We start from the raw sequence: 15,913 nt of genomic DNA on the forward strand, positions 1-15,913 counted from the left end.
AGTTTCCGAGTGCATCCTCCTTACAGTGATTGGTTAGCGATTACACACAGTTATCATATGGCTACATCAGTGTTTCTGCTACCATGCATGCTCAGGGGAAGGGCCTTCACCTGGACGGAGGTCTTTTCTTTTTAGTATTACAGTGACACAATGAGCTAAGTTCACCTGAAGGACCCAACGTCACAACTTGTACATCTTCAACTGCCTAAGCCGCCAATCTTCTTGATGTTGTTTCTTCTTTACCACCTCCTCCATTCCTCAGGTCCAATCATCCATATAGACCTGAAGTCTTCTCTGCCAAGTCGGTGATTTCCATGAGACAATCTCTAAACCTCTTGATTAATTGTCTTCTTCAAGGCCTAGTTACTGCAGGATGTCCTTGCTCAGTGCTGTGGTACTAATTGTGTGCCTCTCTTGACTGCAGTTTGAACTTGTGTATATATATGGAGTGCATCTTACACAAAATAACCACATCGTTCTGAATTTCTGGGTTGTTTTCCAACACTAGTACAGTTAACTTGAATTGGGAGAGTTACATCTCTTGATGATCATGATTAAGCTTAAATTTATGGTAGGAGAGCTGTAGTAACTGTCCATGATAGTGACCTGTATATGTAAGACACAGCTGAGATGACAGAGAAAAAATACTTCATGGCTTCGTGGTTCAGAAAATCTAAGTAACTACACTAGCAATGAAGGGGGAAGAAGTCAGTAGGGACTGAGACTAGCAAGAATTAAAACAGAAGATATTTGGAGTATCTTGCTCAAGGGGTACTTTGAACAAACTGCAGCCTGTGAAATTAAAATGTGTTATGCATATAAATACATAAAACCAACATTTTTTTCTTTCCACCACTTTCACACAGAAGCTAAGACTTCCTGTTGTGTTGCTTGTTCTTACAGTGAAAACAATTAGATTTGCCACTGCCTGCTTTCTGATGAAAAAAACTGTAACTAAAAGACATGAATAAATAATTGCTATAGCACTGTGGGACTGAAGCTTCAATTAAAAAAAAAAAAAAAAAGAAAAAAGAAAAAAAAAAGAGGAAATTACCTCCTTAAGCCTGCGAAAAAAAATAAGATAAAATGATGGCAGCTTGTTTCCTTCATCCATAGGAAGCTTTTAATGGGTAGTGTTAAAATAGAGCAGCTTTCGTGGGGTGGGGAGGGGGGGTGGGGGAGGGGGAAATCGAGTTTCTCGCCTTCACAGCTGCACAGGAAAGCTTGGACATACAACTCAAAACCAGGAAGCAGAAATATTTTATGCAGCAGATGCGCAGGGATTGCCTGATGAGGCTTGAGCTGTGCGTACCGGAGTCAGCAACCTCGCAGCGCTATCCGGGGCGCCGGCAAACCCGCCCGCACGCCTGGAGACGGGCAGAGCAGCGGCTGGATGGCCGCGCTACACGCCTCGCCGCCTTGTTCTGCAACCTGGCCTCCCGCGTAAACCTATGTAGAATTTATACGCGCAGCCATATGCACAAAATACTCCTGACGTCAGGGTTTCCCTGGCTTAGGAACATCGCGTTTCGTGCCGAAAAAGCCCGAACTCCCGGGGCGGGGGGGGGGGGGTGCCGTTCGGCGCGGCAGGACGCGGCGCTGCTGGCGGGGAGCGGAGCGGAGCAGAGCAGAGGGGCCGCCCCCGCCGCCCCCGGCAGGCTGTGCAGCCCGGCGGCCGGCCACGTGAGCGCGGCTTCGGGGCAGGGCCGGGGGACGCGGGGCGCTCCCTCCTCCAGCCCCCGGGGCGCGGCGCGGGGCCTCGGGCGGCTCTCCCGGCTGGCTCCCGGCCGCTGCCCGCCCCGCCGGGCGCGGGGCGGCGTTGGGCGGCGGGCAGCGCCGGGACGGGGGGCCTGAAACCGCGGTGGCTTTGCCGTCGTCACCGCTAGAGCGGGTGGTGCGGGGGGAACAAAGCGGAACTGGCACTTGCTGCTCGGCCTGCTGTGCGGGGTGAGGGTAGAGCCGGGATCCGGAGGGATCAGGCTTGGATCCAAGGCGGTGTGCGGAGGGCAAAGGCGGTAAGCTCCTGCTGCCCCAGGGACGCGGGCGCCGAATGTTTTGTAACATGGAATGTTTGATGCAACGGGGAAGCGTGAACGTTGGCAGAACAGCGACCTGTAAGGCTTCACCATGTGCCCTTGAAAACAAGCGAGCAGGGTGGGACAGCACAAAGCTGCAGCACTCTGCAGACCGTTTGTGTCAGTGTTTTCCTTTAGAAACGAAACAAACTGCTTGAAAACGAATGGAACGTCTTAACCTGGAGGCAAACTCAGTGCTGACAAGAAGGGCAAAGCAAGAGGATTCATTGCTTCTGCTAATTGCTCTGGCTGTTTTTTAGGTTCTAGATGTAGGAAACATGAATGACTGGCAGAGGAAGAGCCCTCTAGACTGGGAAGCGTATGTGAACAAAATGGTGAAAGTTGCTGCTGTTGAGAAACAGGAATATGAAGGATGGGTCCTAACAGTTGATCCAGTTTCTGCCAGGTAAGTACCAAAGCTTTTGTTTCTGTAAAGCTTCTTAGCAAGTTTTTTAGAAAGAGAAAAGTTCCCAAGACTGAAGCGAACTTACTTGGAGCAAAATCTGCAGGTTGGGACTATGTGTCCTGTTTTTTTTTAATTCACAAGGCCTAAGAGAAAGCAATATTGTAGCTGATGAGGCCAGGTCACCTAAATCCACTTTAAACCCATCCAAAGGGCCGTTAAGTTTGGAGAATGGGTAGTATCAGGATTCATGCTCACTTTATAGTGGACCTGACCTCAGTACTTTTAATTGATACCAATGTGTTTAGGACTAATTTTAATAATATACCAAGCCCTGCTTTACAAAGAGAGTGGGACTGGAGGAATTTTTTTAGTGCTTTAGATGTTGAAATCCTTGACCCATTCTCCTGACACCCTCCCTTTACATATTTACAAGTGTTTATGAGATCCCCCCTCAGTCTCCTCCAGGCTGAACAGCCCGAGCTCTCTTAGCCTTCGCTCATAGGGCAGATGCTCCATTCCCCCAGTCATCTTTGTGGTCATTCACTGGACTCTTTCCAGTAGTTCCTTATCCTTTATGAGCTGGGGAGCCCAGAATTGGATGCACTGTTCCAGGTGAGGCCACACCATGGCAGAGTAGAGGGGGAAGATAACCTCCCTTGACCTCCTGGCTACACCTCTTCTTAATACACCCCAGGATGCCATTGGCCTTCTCGGCCACAAGGGCACATTGTTGGCTCATGGTCAGCTGGGTTTCCACCAGGACCCTGAGGTCCTTTTCCCCAGAGCTGCTCTCCAGCAGCTCAGCCCGCAACTTGTACTGGCACATGGGGTTGTTCCTCCCGAGATGCAGTACTTTACACTTGACCTTGTTGAATTTCGTTATGTTTCCCCCTGCCCAGCTCTCCAGCCTGTCCAGGTCACACAGGATGGGAGCACAGCCCTCTGGTGTGCAACCCCCCTTCCAGTTTTGTATCATCAGTGAACTTGCTAATGGTACATTCTATCCCTTCATCCAGGTCATTAATGAATATACTAAACAGGGCTGGACCCAGTACCGACCCCTGGGAGACTCTACTAGACACGGGTCTCCAACTAGACTCTGGCCCACTTACCACAACTCTCTGAGCTCTGTCCTTCAAACACGTCCCAGTCCACCTCACTGCCTTGTCATCCAATCCACATTTCTTGAGTTTGGCTGTGAGGATGCCATGGGAGATGGTGGTAAAAGTCTTGCTGAAATCAAGGTAGACCACATCCACTGCCCTCCCCTCATCTAGCCATCCAGTTATGCCATCATAGAAGGCTATCAGACTGGTCAAGCATGACTTCTGCTTGATGAATCAATGCTGACTACTCTTAATGATCCTCTTTTTCTCAACATGCTTTGAGGCAGTGCTGAGAACAAGCTGTTGGACAGAAAGTGGTACCACAGTTCTCTAGCGTCTCAAGTGACTTGAAAACAGGGTTTGAAAGGCAAAACATGACACAGAATAGGCAGAAATTTGGCTCCTTGCTGCTAGAGCTTTTTCATGCCTTTTTGGTTGTGACCTTGTACCACATGAGCACACAATGGAGGCTAGAAACTATAACATCCAGCTTCTGATGTGTTTCAGAAGAATTGGTTGTTGCTTCAACACTGGAGCAGCTCTGAAACTCTTAATTTTCTCTTGGAGTTGCTTTTCATTTTGGTGGGAAAGGTGCCCACAGCTGTGAGTGATTGTGGGGATGGCTCAAGCTCAAATCATGGTACAGTTCATTGCATATTTCCCAAATCATTACATCCACTAATGGTGGCAGCAGTAGATTAGCAAAGTGCTGGCATCAAATTCTGCAATCTCTTTTCCCACAAGAGGAAGAAAATGGTTTCTGATCCTCTTCATTGATATATGGGGAAGAGATCCTAGAAATATAACAAGACATATGCTAAGACTTCTGGTATGTAATTTCCTTTGGGAAAAGACCAGACTGCTACAACATGAGCCTTAAACTACTGTGATGTGTTCCCATTGTGATATTCAAGCTGTAGTTTTAAGAAACTAGCAACACTCATTAAAAAAAATAAATTAGGAATGATCAACAATTAAATAATAATTTGTCATTAAAAGGGTCTGATATTGTTAGCTGCCACCACTGCCTCCAGCACTCAAAGTATTATTGTTTTTGAATGTTGGGAGAATTAAGGTTCTTTAGCAAGGTTGTGAATGCTGGACAAAAAAATTCAGATTCCCTGCCCTGATTTTAATACACATTTTGCCTTTTTAAAGCAGCATTCTGCCTGATAGTATCTAGAGTAGTTTTAAATTGAAGGCCAGAAGTTACCTGCAAAGCCCCACATTTTCAGTATTTTAAGGGTATAGCAGCATGCTTTTCAACAAAAATGCTAGGTACTTGATACTGCCTAAATTGTATCATAGAACCACAGAATGGTTTGGGTTGGAAGGGACCTTAAGGATCCTCTAGTCCCAACCCCCTGCATGGGCAGGAACACCTCCCACTAGACCAGGTTGCTTAGAGCCCCATCCAGCCTGGCCTTGAACACTTCCAGAGACAGGGAAGCCAAAGCTTCTCTGGGCAACATGTGCCAGTGTCTCACCACCCTCATAGTGACAAATTTCTTTCTAATGGGTAACCTAAACCCCCCCCTCTTTCACTTTAAAGCCATTATCCCTTGTCCTGTTGCTACATGCCCTCATAAAAAGTCCCTCCCCAGCTCTCCTGTAGTCCCCTTCAGGTACTGGAAGGCCTCTGTAAGGTGTCCCTGCAGCCTTCTCTTCACGTTTAACAATGTCAACTCTCTCAGCCTGAGGATAAAAACCTGGGTTATGCTGATGCCAATGCGCCCTCATCTCCAAAGATCTTGGCCTGTGTTTCACAGTCCAGTTAAGTACAGCGACTCATACATCCTTCTTTCCTTGGCAGTATTGTCCTTGCAACATACTTGGAGAATGGAAAAGTGTCCATATCGGTTGTATTGGGCCATGCTGTGCAGGAGGTTGAAATACTGAAAGAAGGGGACGATGAAATGAAGCAACGTCTGTCTCGTATATTTGCGCCTGAAGAAAGCACAGCGTACAGCCCAGAGGAGCTCGAAGAGAGGAAGAACAGCTTGAGGACTTGGCTAGAAACGAACCACATCCCTGTGACAGAGCAGGGTGAATCAGGAAGAACACTGTGTGTGGCGGGGGTGTTAACTATTGACCCACCATACAGCCCGGCAGAGTGCAGCAGTTCCAATGAGATTATCCTGTCTCGGGTTCAAGGCTTGATACAGGGCTATTTTGAAAAACAACAGTGATATCTGCTGTTGAAAAGCAGTTATCTTTAGGAAAGGGTTTACCTGCCCTATTTTAGGATCTTGGGTACCAATATTCACTGTTTGCAAAAATGCTGGGTTTAGGTACTTTTCACTGAGTTTTGTAAGTTAAGAAAGGGATAAAAAAAGCTGTATAAACGAAAAGCACAAAGCATTTTCCAGGACTATTTTCAATAAAAAGCCATTGGATAATGACGATGTATTAAAATCAGTTTATTATGTCAGTATTAAGCTGATATATCAATTTATTAAGTATTTTGTAACAGTATTGTGAAAGATGATACTGTAAACTGTGTTTTCCTCTGTCTTTAATTTAATTCATTATCTAGTAGTGTAGGCATGTTTATTTGAAGTGGTTACCAGAATTTATTTTTACAGAAAGAGAATTGTGGCACTTGGACTTTCCAAATTAGATGAAAAAAAAACATTCAGAAAGCTTCCCCCCCCTCCGCTGTTCTCTTATTTTAGAACATGAATTATAATGTAGGTCCAAGTTGGTGAAATTATTAAGGAGTTAGCAGGCAAATACCTGGTCTTAAAAAAATTTGTCTGTATTTATTATTTTAAAGCAGCAGTGATTGGAAGACCTTTGTTCTTTAGAAAGGTAATTTAATTCAGTAACCTTGTGTTTCTTAATGCTTTGTTTCTATCTTAGGGCAACACACAATGGAAGAACCATTACGTGATTATTCCTGATATTATTAATCCAATCAGGAGCATTTAGAGCTCTCATTTATCTCTTTAAGTGTATTGCTTTGTTCTGTCTTATGAGGATAGCTGCAGAACATGCTAGTGTGCTCAAATTCATTTGAAAAGTCTTAACTCTTCTTAATGAAAGGTCCTCCTTGTGCCTGCTGTGGTTTACTGAAAATCACTTTGGATTTGTCAGGTTCATGCTGATTTTTCTTAAAAAAAAAACTCTACTGCACATGTGCTTGTGTTTCTTCCTAAGAAGGCTGGTAGATGCCAACACATGAATGCTTCAGCTGCCTGTGTGGATGAAGGGATCGACCAGTGCCTGAACTCCACTGTACCAAAGGCTAGTTGAGATGTATTTGCCATGAAAGCTAGGGTGAGGTCAAGCAACGCTCAAAGAGATTTAGCAACAGCTTGCAAGTGCCTGCTTCCAAGGAAGGCAACACCTCCTACCTCCTTGCCCAGCTTAAGGAGCCTGGTAGGCTCCTTCACCTTTCAGCCTCAGCAGGGCCAGAAGCATAGTTCCCGGTCTCACACGAGGGACATGATGACTGCAACATCTCCTCTCTTCGCACCCCTGCTTTCCTCACCCACCACCAGGCCTGCTGTCAGCAGGAGCGGCCGCTGTGCCCGCCAAGAGTTTCACCGACCACACGAGAGGAGCGCAGCCACGGCCGCAGCGGAGGCGAGGCCGGCAGGAGCCCCGGGGACGAGGAGCAGCCCCCGGGGTGAGGAGCAGCCCCCGGGACAGCCGGGCGGGCAAGGCCTGGAGGCGCGGCCATGACACCCGCCCCGCGCCGCCGCTCTCGCGAGAGCTGGCGGCGCGCGGGGAGCTGGCTGGCCCCTCCGCCGTTGCCCAGCGACCGGGGCCCCGCCCCCCGTGCGGCGGGTGGGCGCAGGCGCGGCGGCGGCGCGAGGGGCGCGGGGCGCGGCAGGCGGCGGGGAGATGTCGCGCTACGGGCGTTACGGTAGGAGGGCGGGGGAGCTGCGGGACAGAGGGTTGTTGCCGAGGGGAAGGGGGGGCGGCGGTGGCCGTGGTGCCGCGCTGAGTGGGGGGAGAGGGTGGCGGTTGCTTGCAGGCGGCTGGTTGTGAGAGAAGACGGCGATGTGGCGGGCCGGCCGCCGTCGCGGGGCGGTCGTGCGGGAGCCGTGTGGCTCTGGGGGGGCCGTGGCTGCGGGTCCCGCCAAGAGGGGGCTCCGGCGGGACGAGGGGAAGGGCCGCAGCGGCGGGAGCGCCCCAAAATGGAGGCGGTGTCAAAGATGGCGGCGGGTGAGGGGGGGAGGGGCGGCGGCGGTTGTGCAGGGCGCGCGACGGCGTGTCCGGCGCGCGCGCGCGGCGGCGGGGCTGGGTGGCGGCCCTGGCTGACCCCCTGCCCCTCCTGGCAGAGACCAAGGTGTATGTGGGAAACCTGGGCACGGGCGCGGGCAAAGGCGAGCTGGAGAGAGCCTTCAGCTACTACGGGCCCCTGAGAACCGTGTGGATCGCGAGGAACCCGCCGGGGTTTGCCTTCGTCGAGTTTGAAGACCCGAGGGATGCTGAAGACGCTGTGCTCGGTCTCGATGGGAAGTACGTGCATGTCTATACCCTTCTTGATTGCTCGGGCTGCGGTGTTTGGCCTCCTCAGCCCTCACCAGTCATTGCTGTTTGTTCTGTGTGTAGAGAGCACGGGAAGGAGAACTGTTCCTCCGATTAATGCATACTGTTTCTTGCAGGATAATATGTGGCTCCAGGGTTAGAGTGGAAGTGTCGACAGGGATGCCCCGTCGCTCCCGCTACGACAGGCCTCCTGCACGGCGCCCCTTCGACCCCAACGACAGATGCTATGAGTGTGGCGAGAAAGGCCACTATGCTTATGACTGTCACCGCTACAGTCGCCGAAGTAGGAGGAGCAGGTAGGTGTGGGGCCAGAGCAGCTGGGTTGCTTTGCCAGTTCACTTTTGTGTAGCAAAGAACAGAATGCTACGCCAGTTTTAACTCTAATGTTGTAAGTCAACAGGTGTATATCACAATTTTTTTTTTTTTGCTAATACATATATAATGTTAATATCTTAATAATCAACCTGGTCAAAACCTTTCAGGTTTCTTCGTTTGAGTCAGTCGCCTTGATTCAGAATGTCACGAGCCTTAAGATTTCATGCTGAGGCGCCTTGCAAATCCGACACTTAAGATCCTCCTAGACCTTGAGGTGATCAGCATAAGAGGCCAGATCCCCTCGAGCCATCTACACGTAGCTTCACCTTATTCTTAAGGGCAGAAAATTTGAGACGGTGATCGCCGTAACAGTAAATTTGGCTTTCAATTGGGGCCCCCCCTCCGGTTTAGAAAGAGGAACACCAGATTGACCACATTCCCACCTAGAAAAATCTTCTTGCGTCAATCAAGCCTCACCCTGGCTCATTGGGCTGTCAGTTTGATCGTCGTTAGATTGAAGAGAACACCTAGATGCAGCGATCGGCTATAGATACTTCTAGATCGTCTAGATCTGCTAGACCTTGGGCCAAAGAGGGTCGACCTGCAAACTTGCAAGGTTTATTTTAAATACGCATTACAGTGTTTTCTATTCTAATGTAATTCTGAAATGTAATTCAGCTTTTTAACATTTTTCTAGGTAGTAAAATGCTCAAGACAAGTAGGCCCAGAGATTTTTTTCCAACTGACAGATGCTAGTGGTGTGTTTGTGTTGGTTTTTTTGGGGTTTTCTTACGGTTTTTGTTTGGTTTTGTTTTTTTCTTCTTTTTTGTTTTCCTTTTTAGTTGTCTGAAATCAGTTTTGACTTCAGCAGGGCCTCACATGCACTGACTGCTGCAGCTGTTTCCTGATAACTGTTTTCTGTAACCTAAACCCAGGTCCCGGTCTAGATCTCGTTCAAGGTCCCGAGGAAGAAGGTATTCTCGGTCACGCAGTCGGAGTCGTGGTAGGAGGTAGGGGTTTCTCTTGAATTTTTTTTTTTTCTTTCTCCTCCCTCTTTTCCACCACTTTCTGTGATCCTTACAAAGAGTGCCTTGCAGTTATTTTGCTTTTTTTTTTCTGTTTGCTTCATAGATCAAGGTCAGCTTCCTACCGCAGGTCCAGGTCAATCTCTCCTCGCAGGTATAGATCATTTTCACCCCGCAGATCTCGGTCTGGTTCCTTAAGGAGATCAAGGTACGTGTTTTTTAGTAAACACAGACAATGTTGTAGACTTACTGTTGATTCTTACAATTAACGTTTGCAGTCAGTGTGTTTGTAGGTACCTTCATGGTGTTACATTCCTGAGAGCTAATTTTAAGGCTTTCTTAGATGTTAAAAATTACTATGCGATTTTGCAACTGCTGTTTTTATACAGTAACAAAGTACTGTGTACTGTAAAAGTACTGAATACTGTACTTGATCTGTGGTTAAGGTTTCCTATTTCTGCTTTAAGAATACAGGGAATAATTATGCTTATTCAATTAGGATGGTGGGATTTCTTAAAGAGGGTGGTAGTACTGGTCAAATGTATTACAACTTTTGATTAATACTAGTTACTTCTTCAAAACCAATAGTTCCAATAAAATTCTCAGAGCTCTGTATCATAAAAGTCAAAGAGTACTGTCTCAGCTGTATAAATCTACTATGTAGTAGTAGTTTAACTTTCTCTGCTTTTTCCTAGATCTAGGTCCAGATCACGCTCAAGATCCCGATCTGTTGTATGGCCTCGAAGCAGGTAAGATACTTTCTTCAATTCAAACCAATAATAGTTTTGGAGATTTTTTTGGTGTTTTGTTTTCTTCTTCAGGGCAGTTTGGCTGGAAGGTTGTGCAGGATAGCAGTATTAGTACTGAAGGTTATAATTTAAATATATATGTTTTATATATATAAATCTCTGTATATCATATGTATCTGTAACTTGTAAGAAAGTTATGCTTGTCGCAGTCTGAAGTTGTGGTTGATTTCTTGTAACACACATTTGTTTGCTTTTGCCTGTGGCCACTATATGTAGTCTACATATATGTAACAAAAAAAAAGCATATACATGATTTTTAAGGTCTGTGGAGAGCAGTTCTGAAAACTTATTAATGCTCTATGCATGTAGATAATACTTGACCTTCTTAATTGCTTCTTAATTATTCTTAATTTTTTCTTGGCATGTTTATCCACAAATCTCAGATGCTGGGGGTGTGTGAAAAGTGATGAGAAGGTTGCGCTGCTGTTGACTGAAATCCTGCTTTCAGCTTTTCAGCTTTGTCAGTTCCAGTTCTGAGATCAAATTAAATTTCTGTAGTGCTAAGAATTGCATTATGTGGTGTAGGACGCTTGACTTCAGAGGTATGGAGAGCTGAATGAACAGGACTGTGAGTCCTTTTGGCACAGGTAGTGTTTTGAAGGACTTTTCTGACATGGAGCCCTGGTTTTGTGGGTCTGGATGTTTTCCATGCTGAAACGGAAATTTAGGAGAATGGATATAGAATAAATGCTGCTGCATTATTTTCCTCTATCCTTTATTCTATGTCTTAGTTGGAAAAAGGGTGAAAGAGTAGGATAAAAATATGATGGAGAAGAGCTGCTAAGTTGGAATTTGCATTAGAATAGGGAAAGGTAAATGTGTGTTAGGGGTCTGTCTGCTATTTTAGGACATTGCACATTGAGCCTTTAAGGGGATGATGATTACTAGGGCTGTACTGACTTACTATTCATACAGACCAGTAATGGAGGAGATAACTAGTTGGACTCAAATTACATGATGTAACTGTGGAAGAGTCTAGATGCTGCTGATGTTGCTTGGTGACTTCTAGTTCTGGGACAGTAATGTTCCTGCATGAAAGACTTGAGTGCTCTAATGAAATTTCTGAGGAATGCTGACTTTGCATAGGTCTGCAGTTGCAGTGTGAAAAGTGGCGGTTCAAGACTGGAGTTGAGGAAGCGTTGGGAAAACTATTCTGTATTTGCCAGTGCTGGTCTTCTGCTATTATAGCAAAACACTAGTTAGTGTGTTACTGGTGCTGCTTCTGGGGCTTTTGATCTGCAGTCCTGCCTTGTTGCTGTGCCTCTCAGAAGATGGATTTGCCAGCAGTTCTTGTAGTAAGGTGATGCTCTTGTGCGCTGCCTTACTGGATTCCTTACCAAAGGCGGTCATGCTCATGCTACAAAATGCAAGGTCTAGGTAGTTCGGATCAACTCCATTCTGTTGTAACTGTGGTACAGTAACAAAGTTACTGGTTATTGTGTTAAAAACTGTGGCAGATGTGGCTCAGCGTAGTTAAAATTTCAAAGCAGTGGCATGTAATTCTTTGGTTAACTTATGCCAACAGTGTCCAGGTAGTATTTTCCTAAGTTAACAGGCCAGGTGAATCTTGATTGTCTTTTAAAACAGTTCTGAAAAATAGAAGTTCCATATTTTTTTGGCCAGGCCTATTAAGCAACTGACCATCTTGAACACTGGACTTTCTGATGTTCAGTAGTACCGCATGCCTGATTTCTGATGCTCTAGGAGGACAAATATTTTCTAAGTAACAGCATATACTTGAGTTGGTGAAGTAACATAATAAATATGGGAGGGAAGTCTCACTGTTAGAGTAGATTATAATTCATAAGATGAACTGGGAGTAGTTTACACACTAGTAGACAGATACCAAAGAGAAAACTGGAATGCTGTTTCTGTTGGGATAACTGATGAAAAACCTATGTTATACTTGAATAAAAGTGCCACTGGAAACTTGATCTGAAGAATGCATGAACTCTTCAGAACTGTCACCTTCCCTGTGGCTGATTCCAGGCTCTTAATGTGTTACAAGGTTTTCTAAGATGACACTTGAAACTGTTCTTCCCTTTATGGAAGGGATACTTGCAAATGGAGAGGAAAAGTCTGGGAGCCTCCTACAAGCTCTTCTGTTTTATGAAAGTGGTGGCTGAAGCTTTGCTGGAGTACTTCTTGTGCTTGTACTCTAGTCTTCTGATAAGTGGGGTCTCTGGAATAAGAGCTAAAGGATTCTCCCAAAATGTCACTAGAAAAGCCTGCAGAAGCAGAGCCTTCCTCTATGGTTTGTCATGCCATGTAGTATGAACTTGCTGTTGCTGGTTTAGCTAACTTTCACTGTATGTGCATGCCCACTGGCTGTTTTGCTGAGCTTTATTTTTCTCCTGTTGTAGGTCTGGGTCCCATGGTAGATCTAAATCTGGCTTACCTGCTAAAAGGTGAGCGTATAAGTGCAACTAGCACTCAGGTGGTTGTTTTTTTGTTGTTTTTTTGGTCATAATTCAAAAATCTCTGCTTGGGCCAGTATTTCAATTGCATGTGGAAGAGTTCTGGGTTTGTTGGGGTTTTTTTTGGCTTTTGGTGTGGTTTTTTTTCCCCCGTGTTTCTTTGTTTGATTTTTTTAATAGCTGTTTTAAAAACATTTTTATACATTATTTTAATGTATTTTTATAGCTGATTTCTGTGGGACAGTAGGCAATTTTCCCAGAAGGGTCATAGATACAAGTTTTTGCTTAACCTGTAAATGTGGAAAAAAGTATTTTTGACAGGATTTGGGTTATAGATTTCCCTGCCTTTGTTCTAAACAGTCTGTAGTTCTCGGTCTTCCTGACTCTCCTTTACCTGATTCACTGATCCTGCTTTGTAGGATTACTGTGATCATTTTATAGCTGTTTTGAAGCTGTGTATTGCTCTCTTCCTGAAGGCTCCAACTTTCAGCAGTTTTCCTTCTCAACTGCAGCTTCTTGCTTAAAGTAATTTGGTATAATTGCTATCAGCAGTATTAAGGGTGTTGTCTTTTAATGTATTTAACAACATCAAACTGTTCTTACTCTTTTTGAATGGTCAGAAGTAGTTACTGGGTGTAAGTTTACCACATTGATTATTTTTGTTTGGGTTTGTTTTTTTTAACAGTCGCTCAAAGTCCAGATCACCGTCTCCAAAGAGAAGGTAGGAGTGTCTTAAAATTGGAGTGTTCCCATACAGTTACTTACAACTAGTGTCTGGAGTGGGGTTGCTGCAGAAGTTAACTTGTGCAAGGATAAAAGCTTAGGTTTTTTTTACATGTTTTACTTTGTTAACTATGAATCCTTATGAGTGCTTCCTACTAAGAAAAGGTGGAAGCTTTATTGGCACTTTCTACTGCTGGTAGTCAGAAAGTCATAATAACTCTAAGGTACCTACTTTAATGAAATTTTAAAGGACAATAGAAAATGTGGACAAATTATAATAAACTCTTTCAGAATTCCTGAGGAATTTAGGATCTGTGGAAGAAGTGAGTAATGCAATGTGTGCTAGCAAGCTGTGAGTATGTAGTAGTATTAAATTCTTGCTGGTGGCTTCTCACAGCTGGCTCTCGTTCAGTTGCACAGCTGCCAAGTTTTGCTGTGGACTGTGAAATAAGAAGCAAGTTTTTCTATGTAACCAGAGAAGTGTGTGCTGGGATTTACATAATCTGAGATAGTGCCTCATGGCTAGCCACAAACTGGAACTCTGTAAGTTGTGGCAGAGTAAGAATTCCTCTGCACAGGTGCAGCATGGGCTCCAAGGTGCTTTCTGAGCAGGCCCAATATCTTGCCTACCTGTATCAGCTGATGTTTCTTATTTTGCTAGTCTTTTCAAGCTAAAGCAGTTGTTACTTATAAAGGTGTAAAATACAACACTTTTCTCATTCGTTAACTGTATATGAAAACAGCGTGGGGAGGGGTGTTATGAGGTGGAGGGGAGGGCTCCTGGGCAGAGAAGATCTGGGGTAGCACAGAAAGTTTCTGTTGGTTTTGCTGTAGGAGTTGCTGTTAATCTGTTTCTTTCCCTTTCAGTCATTCACCATCAGGAAGCCCTTGAAGCAGTGCAAGTCCTGAAAGAATGGATTGAAATTTAAAATGTTTAAGAAGAAAATTTATTTTGTTTACATTATTATAAGGGATTTTGTGGTGTCTTTATAAATGTAAGGGCTTAGTCCTAGAAGGCTGTTTCTATTGACTAACAATTGGCATTAATCTGGATCTTTTAAAAGTCTTAGTAGACTGCAAAACTCTTGTTGTGTTAATGTTATGTCATCTGGAAATACTGGGCTTTTTTTATTGGTGCATTGAAATAAACTGTGCATTTCTAACTAAGAAATATTTTGTGGTAACCCAGTGGTTTCTGTTAATGTTTGGGTAGCATGGAGCAGGTCAGGTGTCGTTATGGTGAAAAGCAGGAGGCAGGCCTTTACAGGCCTTTGTGAATTGAGGCTAGTGCAGCAGCCCGTCGGTGGCTGTCCTGCAGTTGTGTGCCTGTTGTGGGAGTTTTTTCCTATACAGCACTGCTTAGTGTGAAGGGTTACCAGTACCAGCTGTCATTCTTATTATTCAGACTTGAATATTACGGTGACCTGTACCTTATGTTTTTATTTGCACCTGCTCAAAGCTCAGTGAAGCTGATAACCGGTCTGGAGGTGCTTGTGCATGGGATGATTTGACTTACAGAAATGTCTACAAAGGGCATTAACAGATTAAGTAAACAAAGAATGTGTGAATGCTGGTCTGTCTGTCCTGTAGATTAAAGGACCTTCTCACCTGAAGATATTTGGAATACTTCTGGAATGTAAACTGTTGAAGTAAATATATTTAGAAATGGTATTTTTATGTCCTGGTTGTCCAGATTTTGTGATACTAACAATGAATTGGCAGTTCTGGTGCAGAAGATAATACATTTGATAGTCTTTTTAGGAAATTAAAGATTTTCATTGAAGGTCACAAGCAGAACCTGCAGGTCATGCTTAAGTAGCAGTACGTTTGGGGAATCAAGAGCTCATGTGACACTTGTCTGACCTGAACTGCCTGGCCACATCCTCTCCTTTGGCAGCAAAGTGTAACTAAGGGACCTGCTGCTGTCCTGATCAGTTGTTGCTTTGAGAAACGGGACTGTAGCTGCCTGTACATAGATTGTCCCCATCTTGCCACATATACATTACTGAAGGATTTAATACAAGTATGATAAACTAGTGTAATGTATTTGGTAGTTTGGGTTGTCTTTGCAGCTGATACGGCTATTGCCAGACTAGTAAGGAAATCAGCCAGCCATATGATTTTGATTTAAGTCTTCCTTGTAGTATGTTCTGGCCTATATTACAGGCTGTGAGGAACAAAATTCTCTTGGAGCTTCTAGTTAGCAGTGGGTTGATACTCTGCTGCTTGAGTAAATCACTGCAGTTGTGCTGGGTACCCAACCCTAGGTTTCCAGAATTACTTCAGTCACTGTTGTTTTATAAGATGTTCAGGTATTAAAAGAATGGCAGTGAGTCCTTATTCATGAGTTCACAGAGACTTCTTGTGTACTACAGAATGTGTTTGTCTTGTTCTGACTTTCCTCTTGCTTCCCCATGTTTGTACTTTAGTGTATTGGTGCTTAGTGGGTAAGTGGTTTTCCTTGCTGACAGTGCTGCAATGAGTATTTTATCATAACCATAGTCCATTATAGGCTGCAGAAGAGAGGGATCTGGAAG

The 15,913-nt window shown here is 44.9% G+C and overlaps 2 protein-coding genes across 4 annotated transcripts; both read left to right on the forward strand.

Annotated features, from left to right (window-relative positions):
* Positions 1-1,570: 1,570 nt before the first annotated feature.
* Positions 1,571-5,989, forward strand: GEMIN6 (gem nuclear organelle associated protein 6). Of its 2 annotated transcripts, none has more exons than XM_051615404.1 (3): positions 1,571-1,683; positions 2,336-2,481; positions 5,401-5,989. In XM_051615404.1, exons 2-3 carry the CDS (start codon positions 2,354-2,356, stop codon positions 5,774-5,776), a joined length of 504 nt encoding a protein of 167 aa, XP_051471364.1. In that variant the 5' UTR covers positions 1,571-1,683; positions 2,336-2,353; the 3' UTR covers positions 5,777-5,989. The 2 variants fall into 2 exon arrangements, with proteins under 2 accessions (XP_051471364.1, XP_051471365.1); XM_051615405.1 differs by lacking the exon at positions 1,571-1,683 and adding an exon at positions 1,889-2,015.
* Positions 5,990-7,360: 1,371 nt separating this feature from the next.
* Positions 7,361-15,047, forward strand: LOC127383071 (serine/arginine-rich splicing factor 7-like). Of its 2 annotated transcripts, XM_051615408.1 has the most exons (9): positions 7,361-7,458; positions 7,877-8,057; positions 8,204-8,383; positions 9,338-9,412; positions 9,534-9,635; positions 10,123-10,176; positions 12,600-12,644; positions 13,339-13,374; positions 14,244-15,047. In XM_051615408.1, exons 1-9 carry the CDS (start codon positions 7,437-7,439, stop codon positions 14,266-14,268), a joined length of 720 nt encoding a protein of 239 aa, XP_051471368.1. In that variant the 5' UTR covers positions 7,361-7,436; the 3' UTR covers positions 14,269-15,047. The 2 variants fall into 2 exon arrangements, with proteins under 2 accessions (XP_051471368.1, XP_051471369.1); XM_051615409.1 differs by lacking the exon at positions 12,600-12,644.
* The last annotated feature ends 866 nt before the right edge of the window (positions 15,048-15,913 follow it).

This window comes from Apus apus, chromosome 3 (genome assembly GCF_020740795.1).
Source record: "Apus apus isolate bApuApu2 chromosome 3, bApuApu2.pri.cur, whole genome shotgun sequence".
Classification (NCBI taxonomy): Eukaryota; Metazoa; Chordata; class Aves; order Apodiformes; family Apodidae; genus Apus; species Apus apus.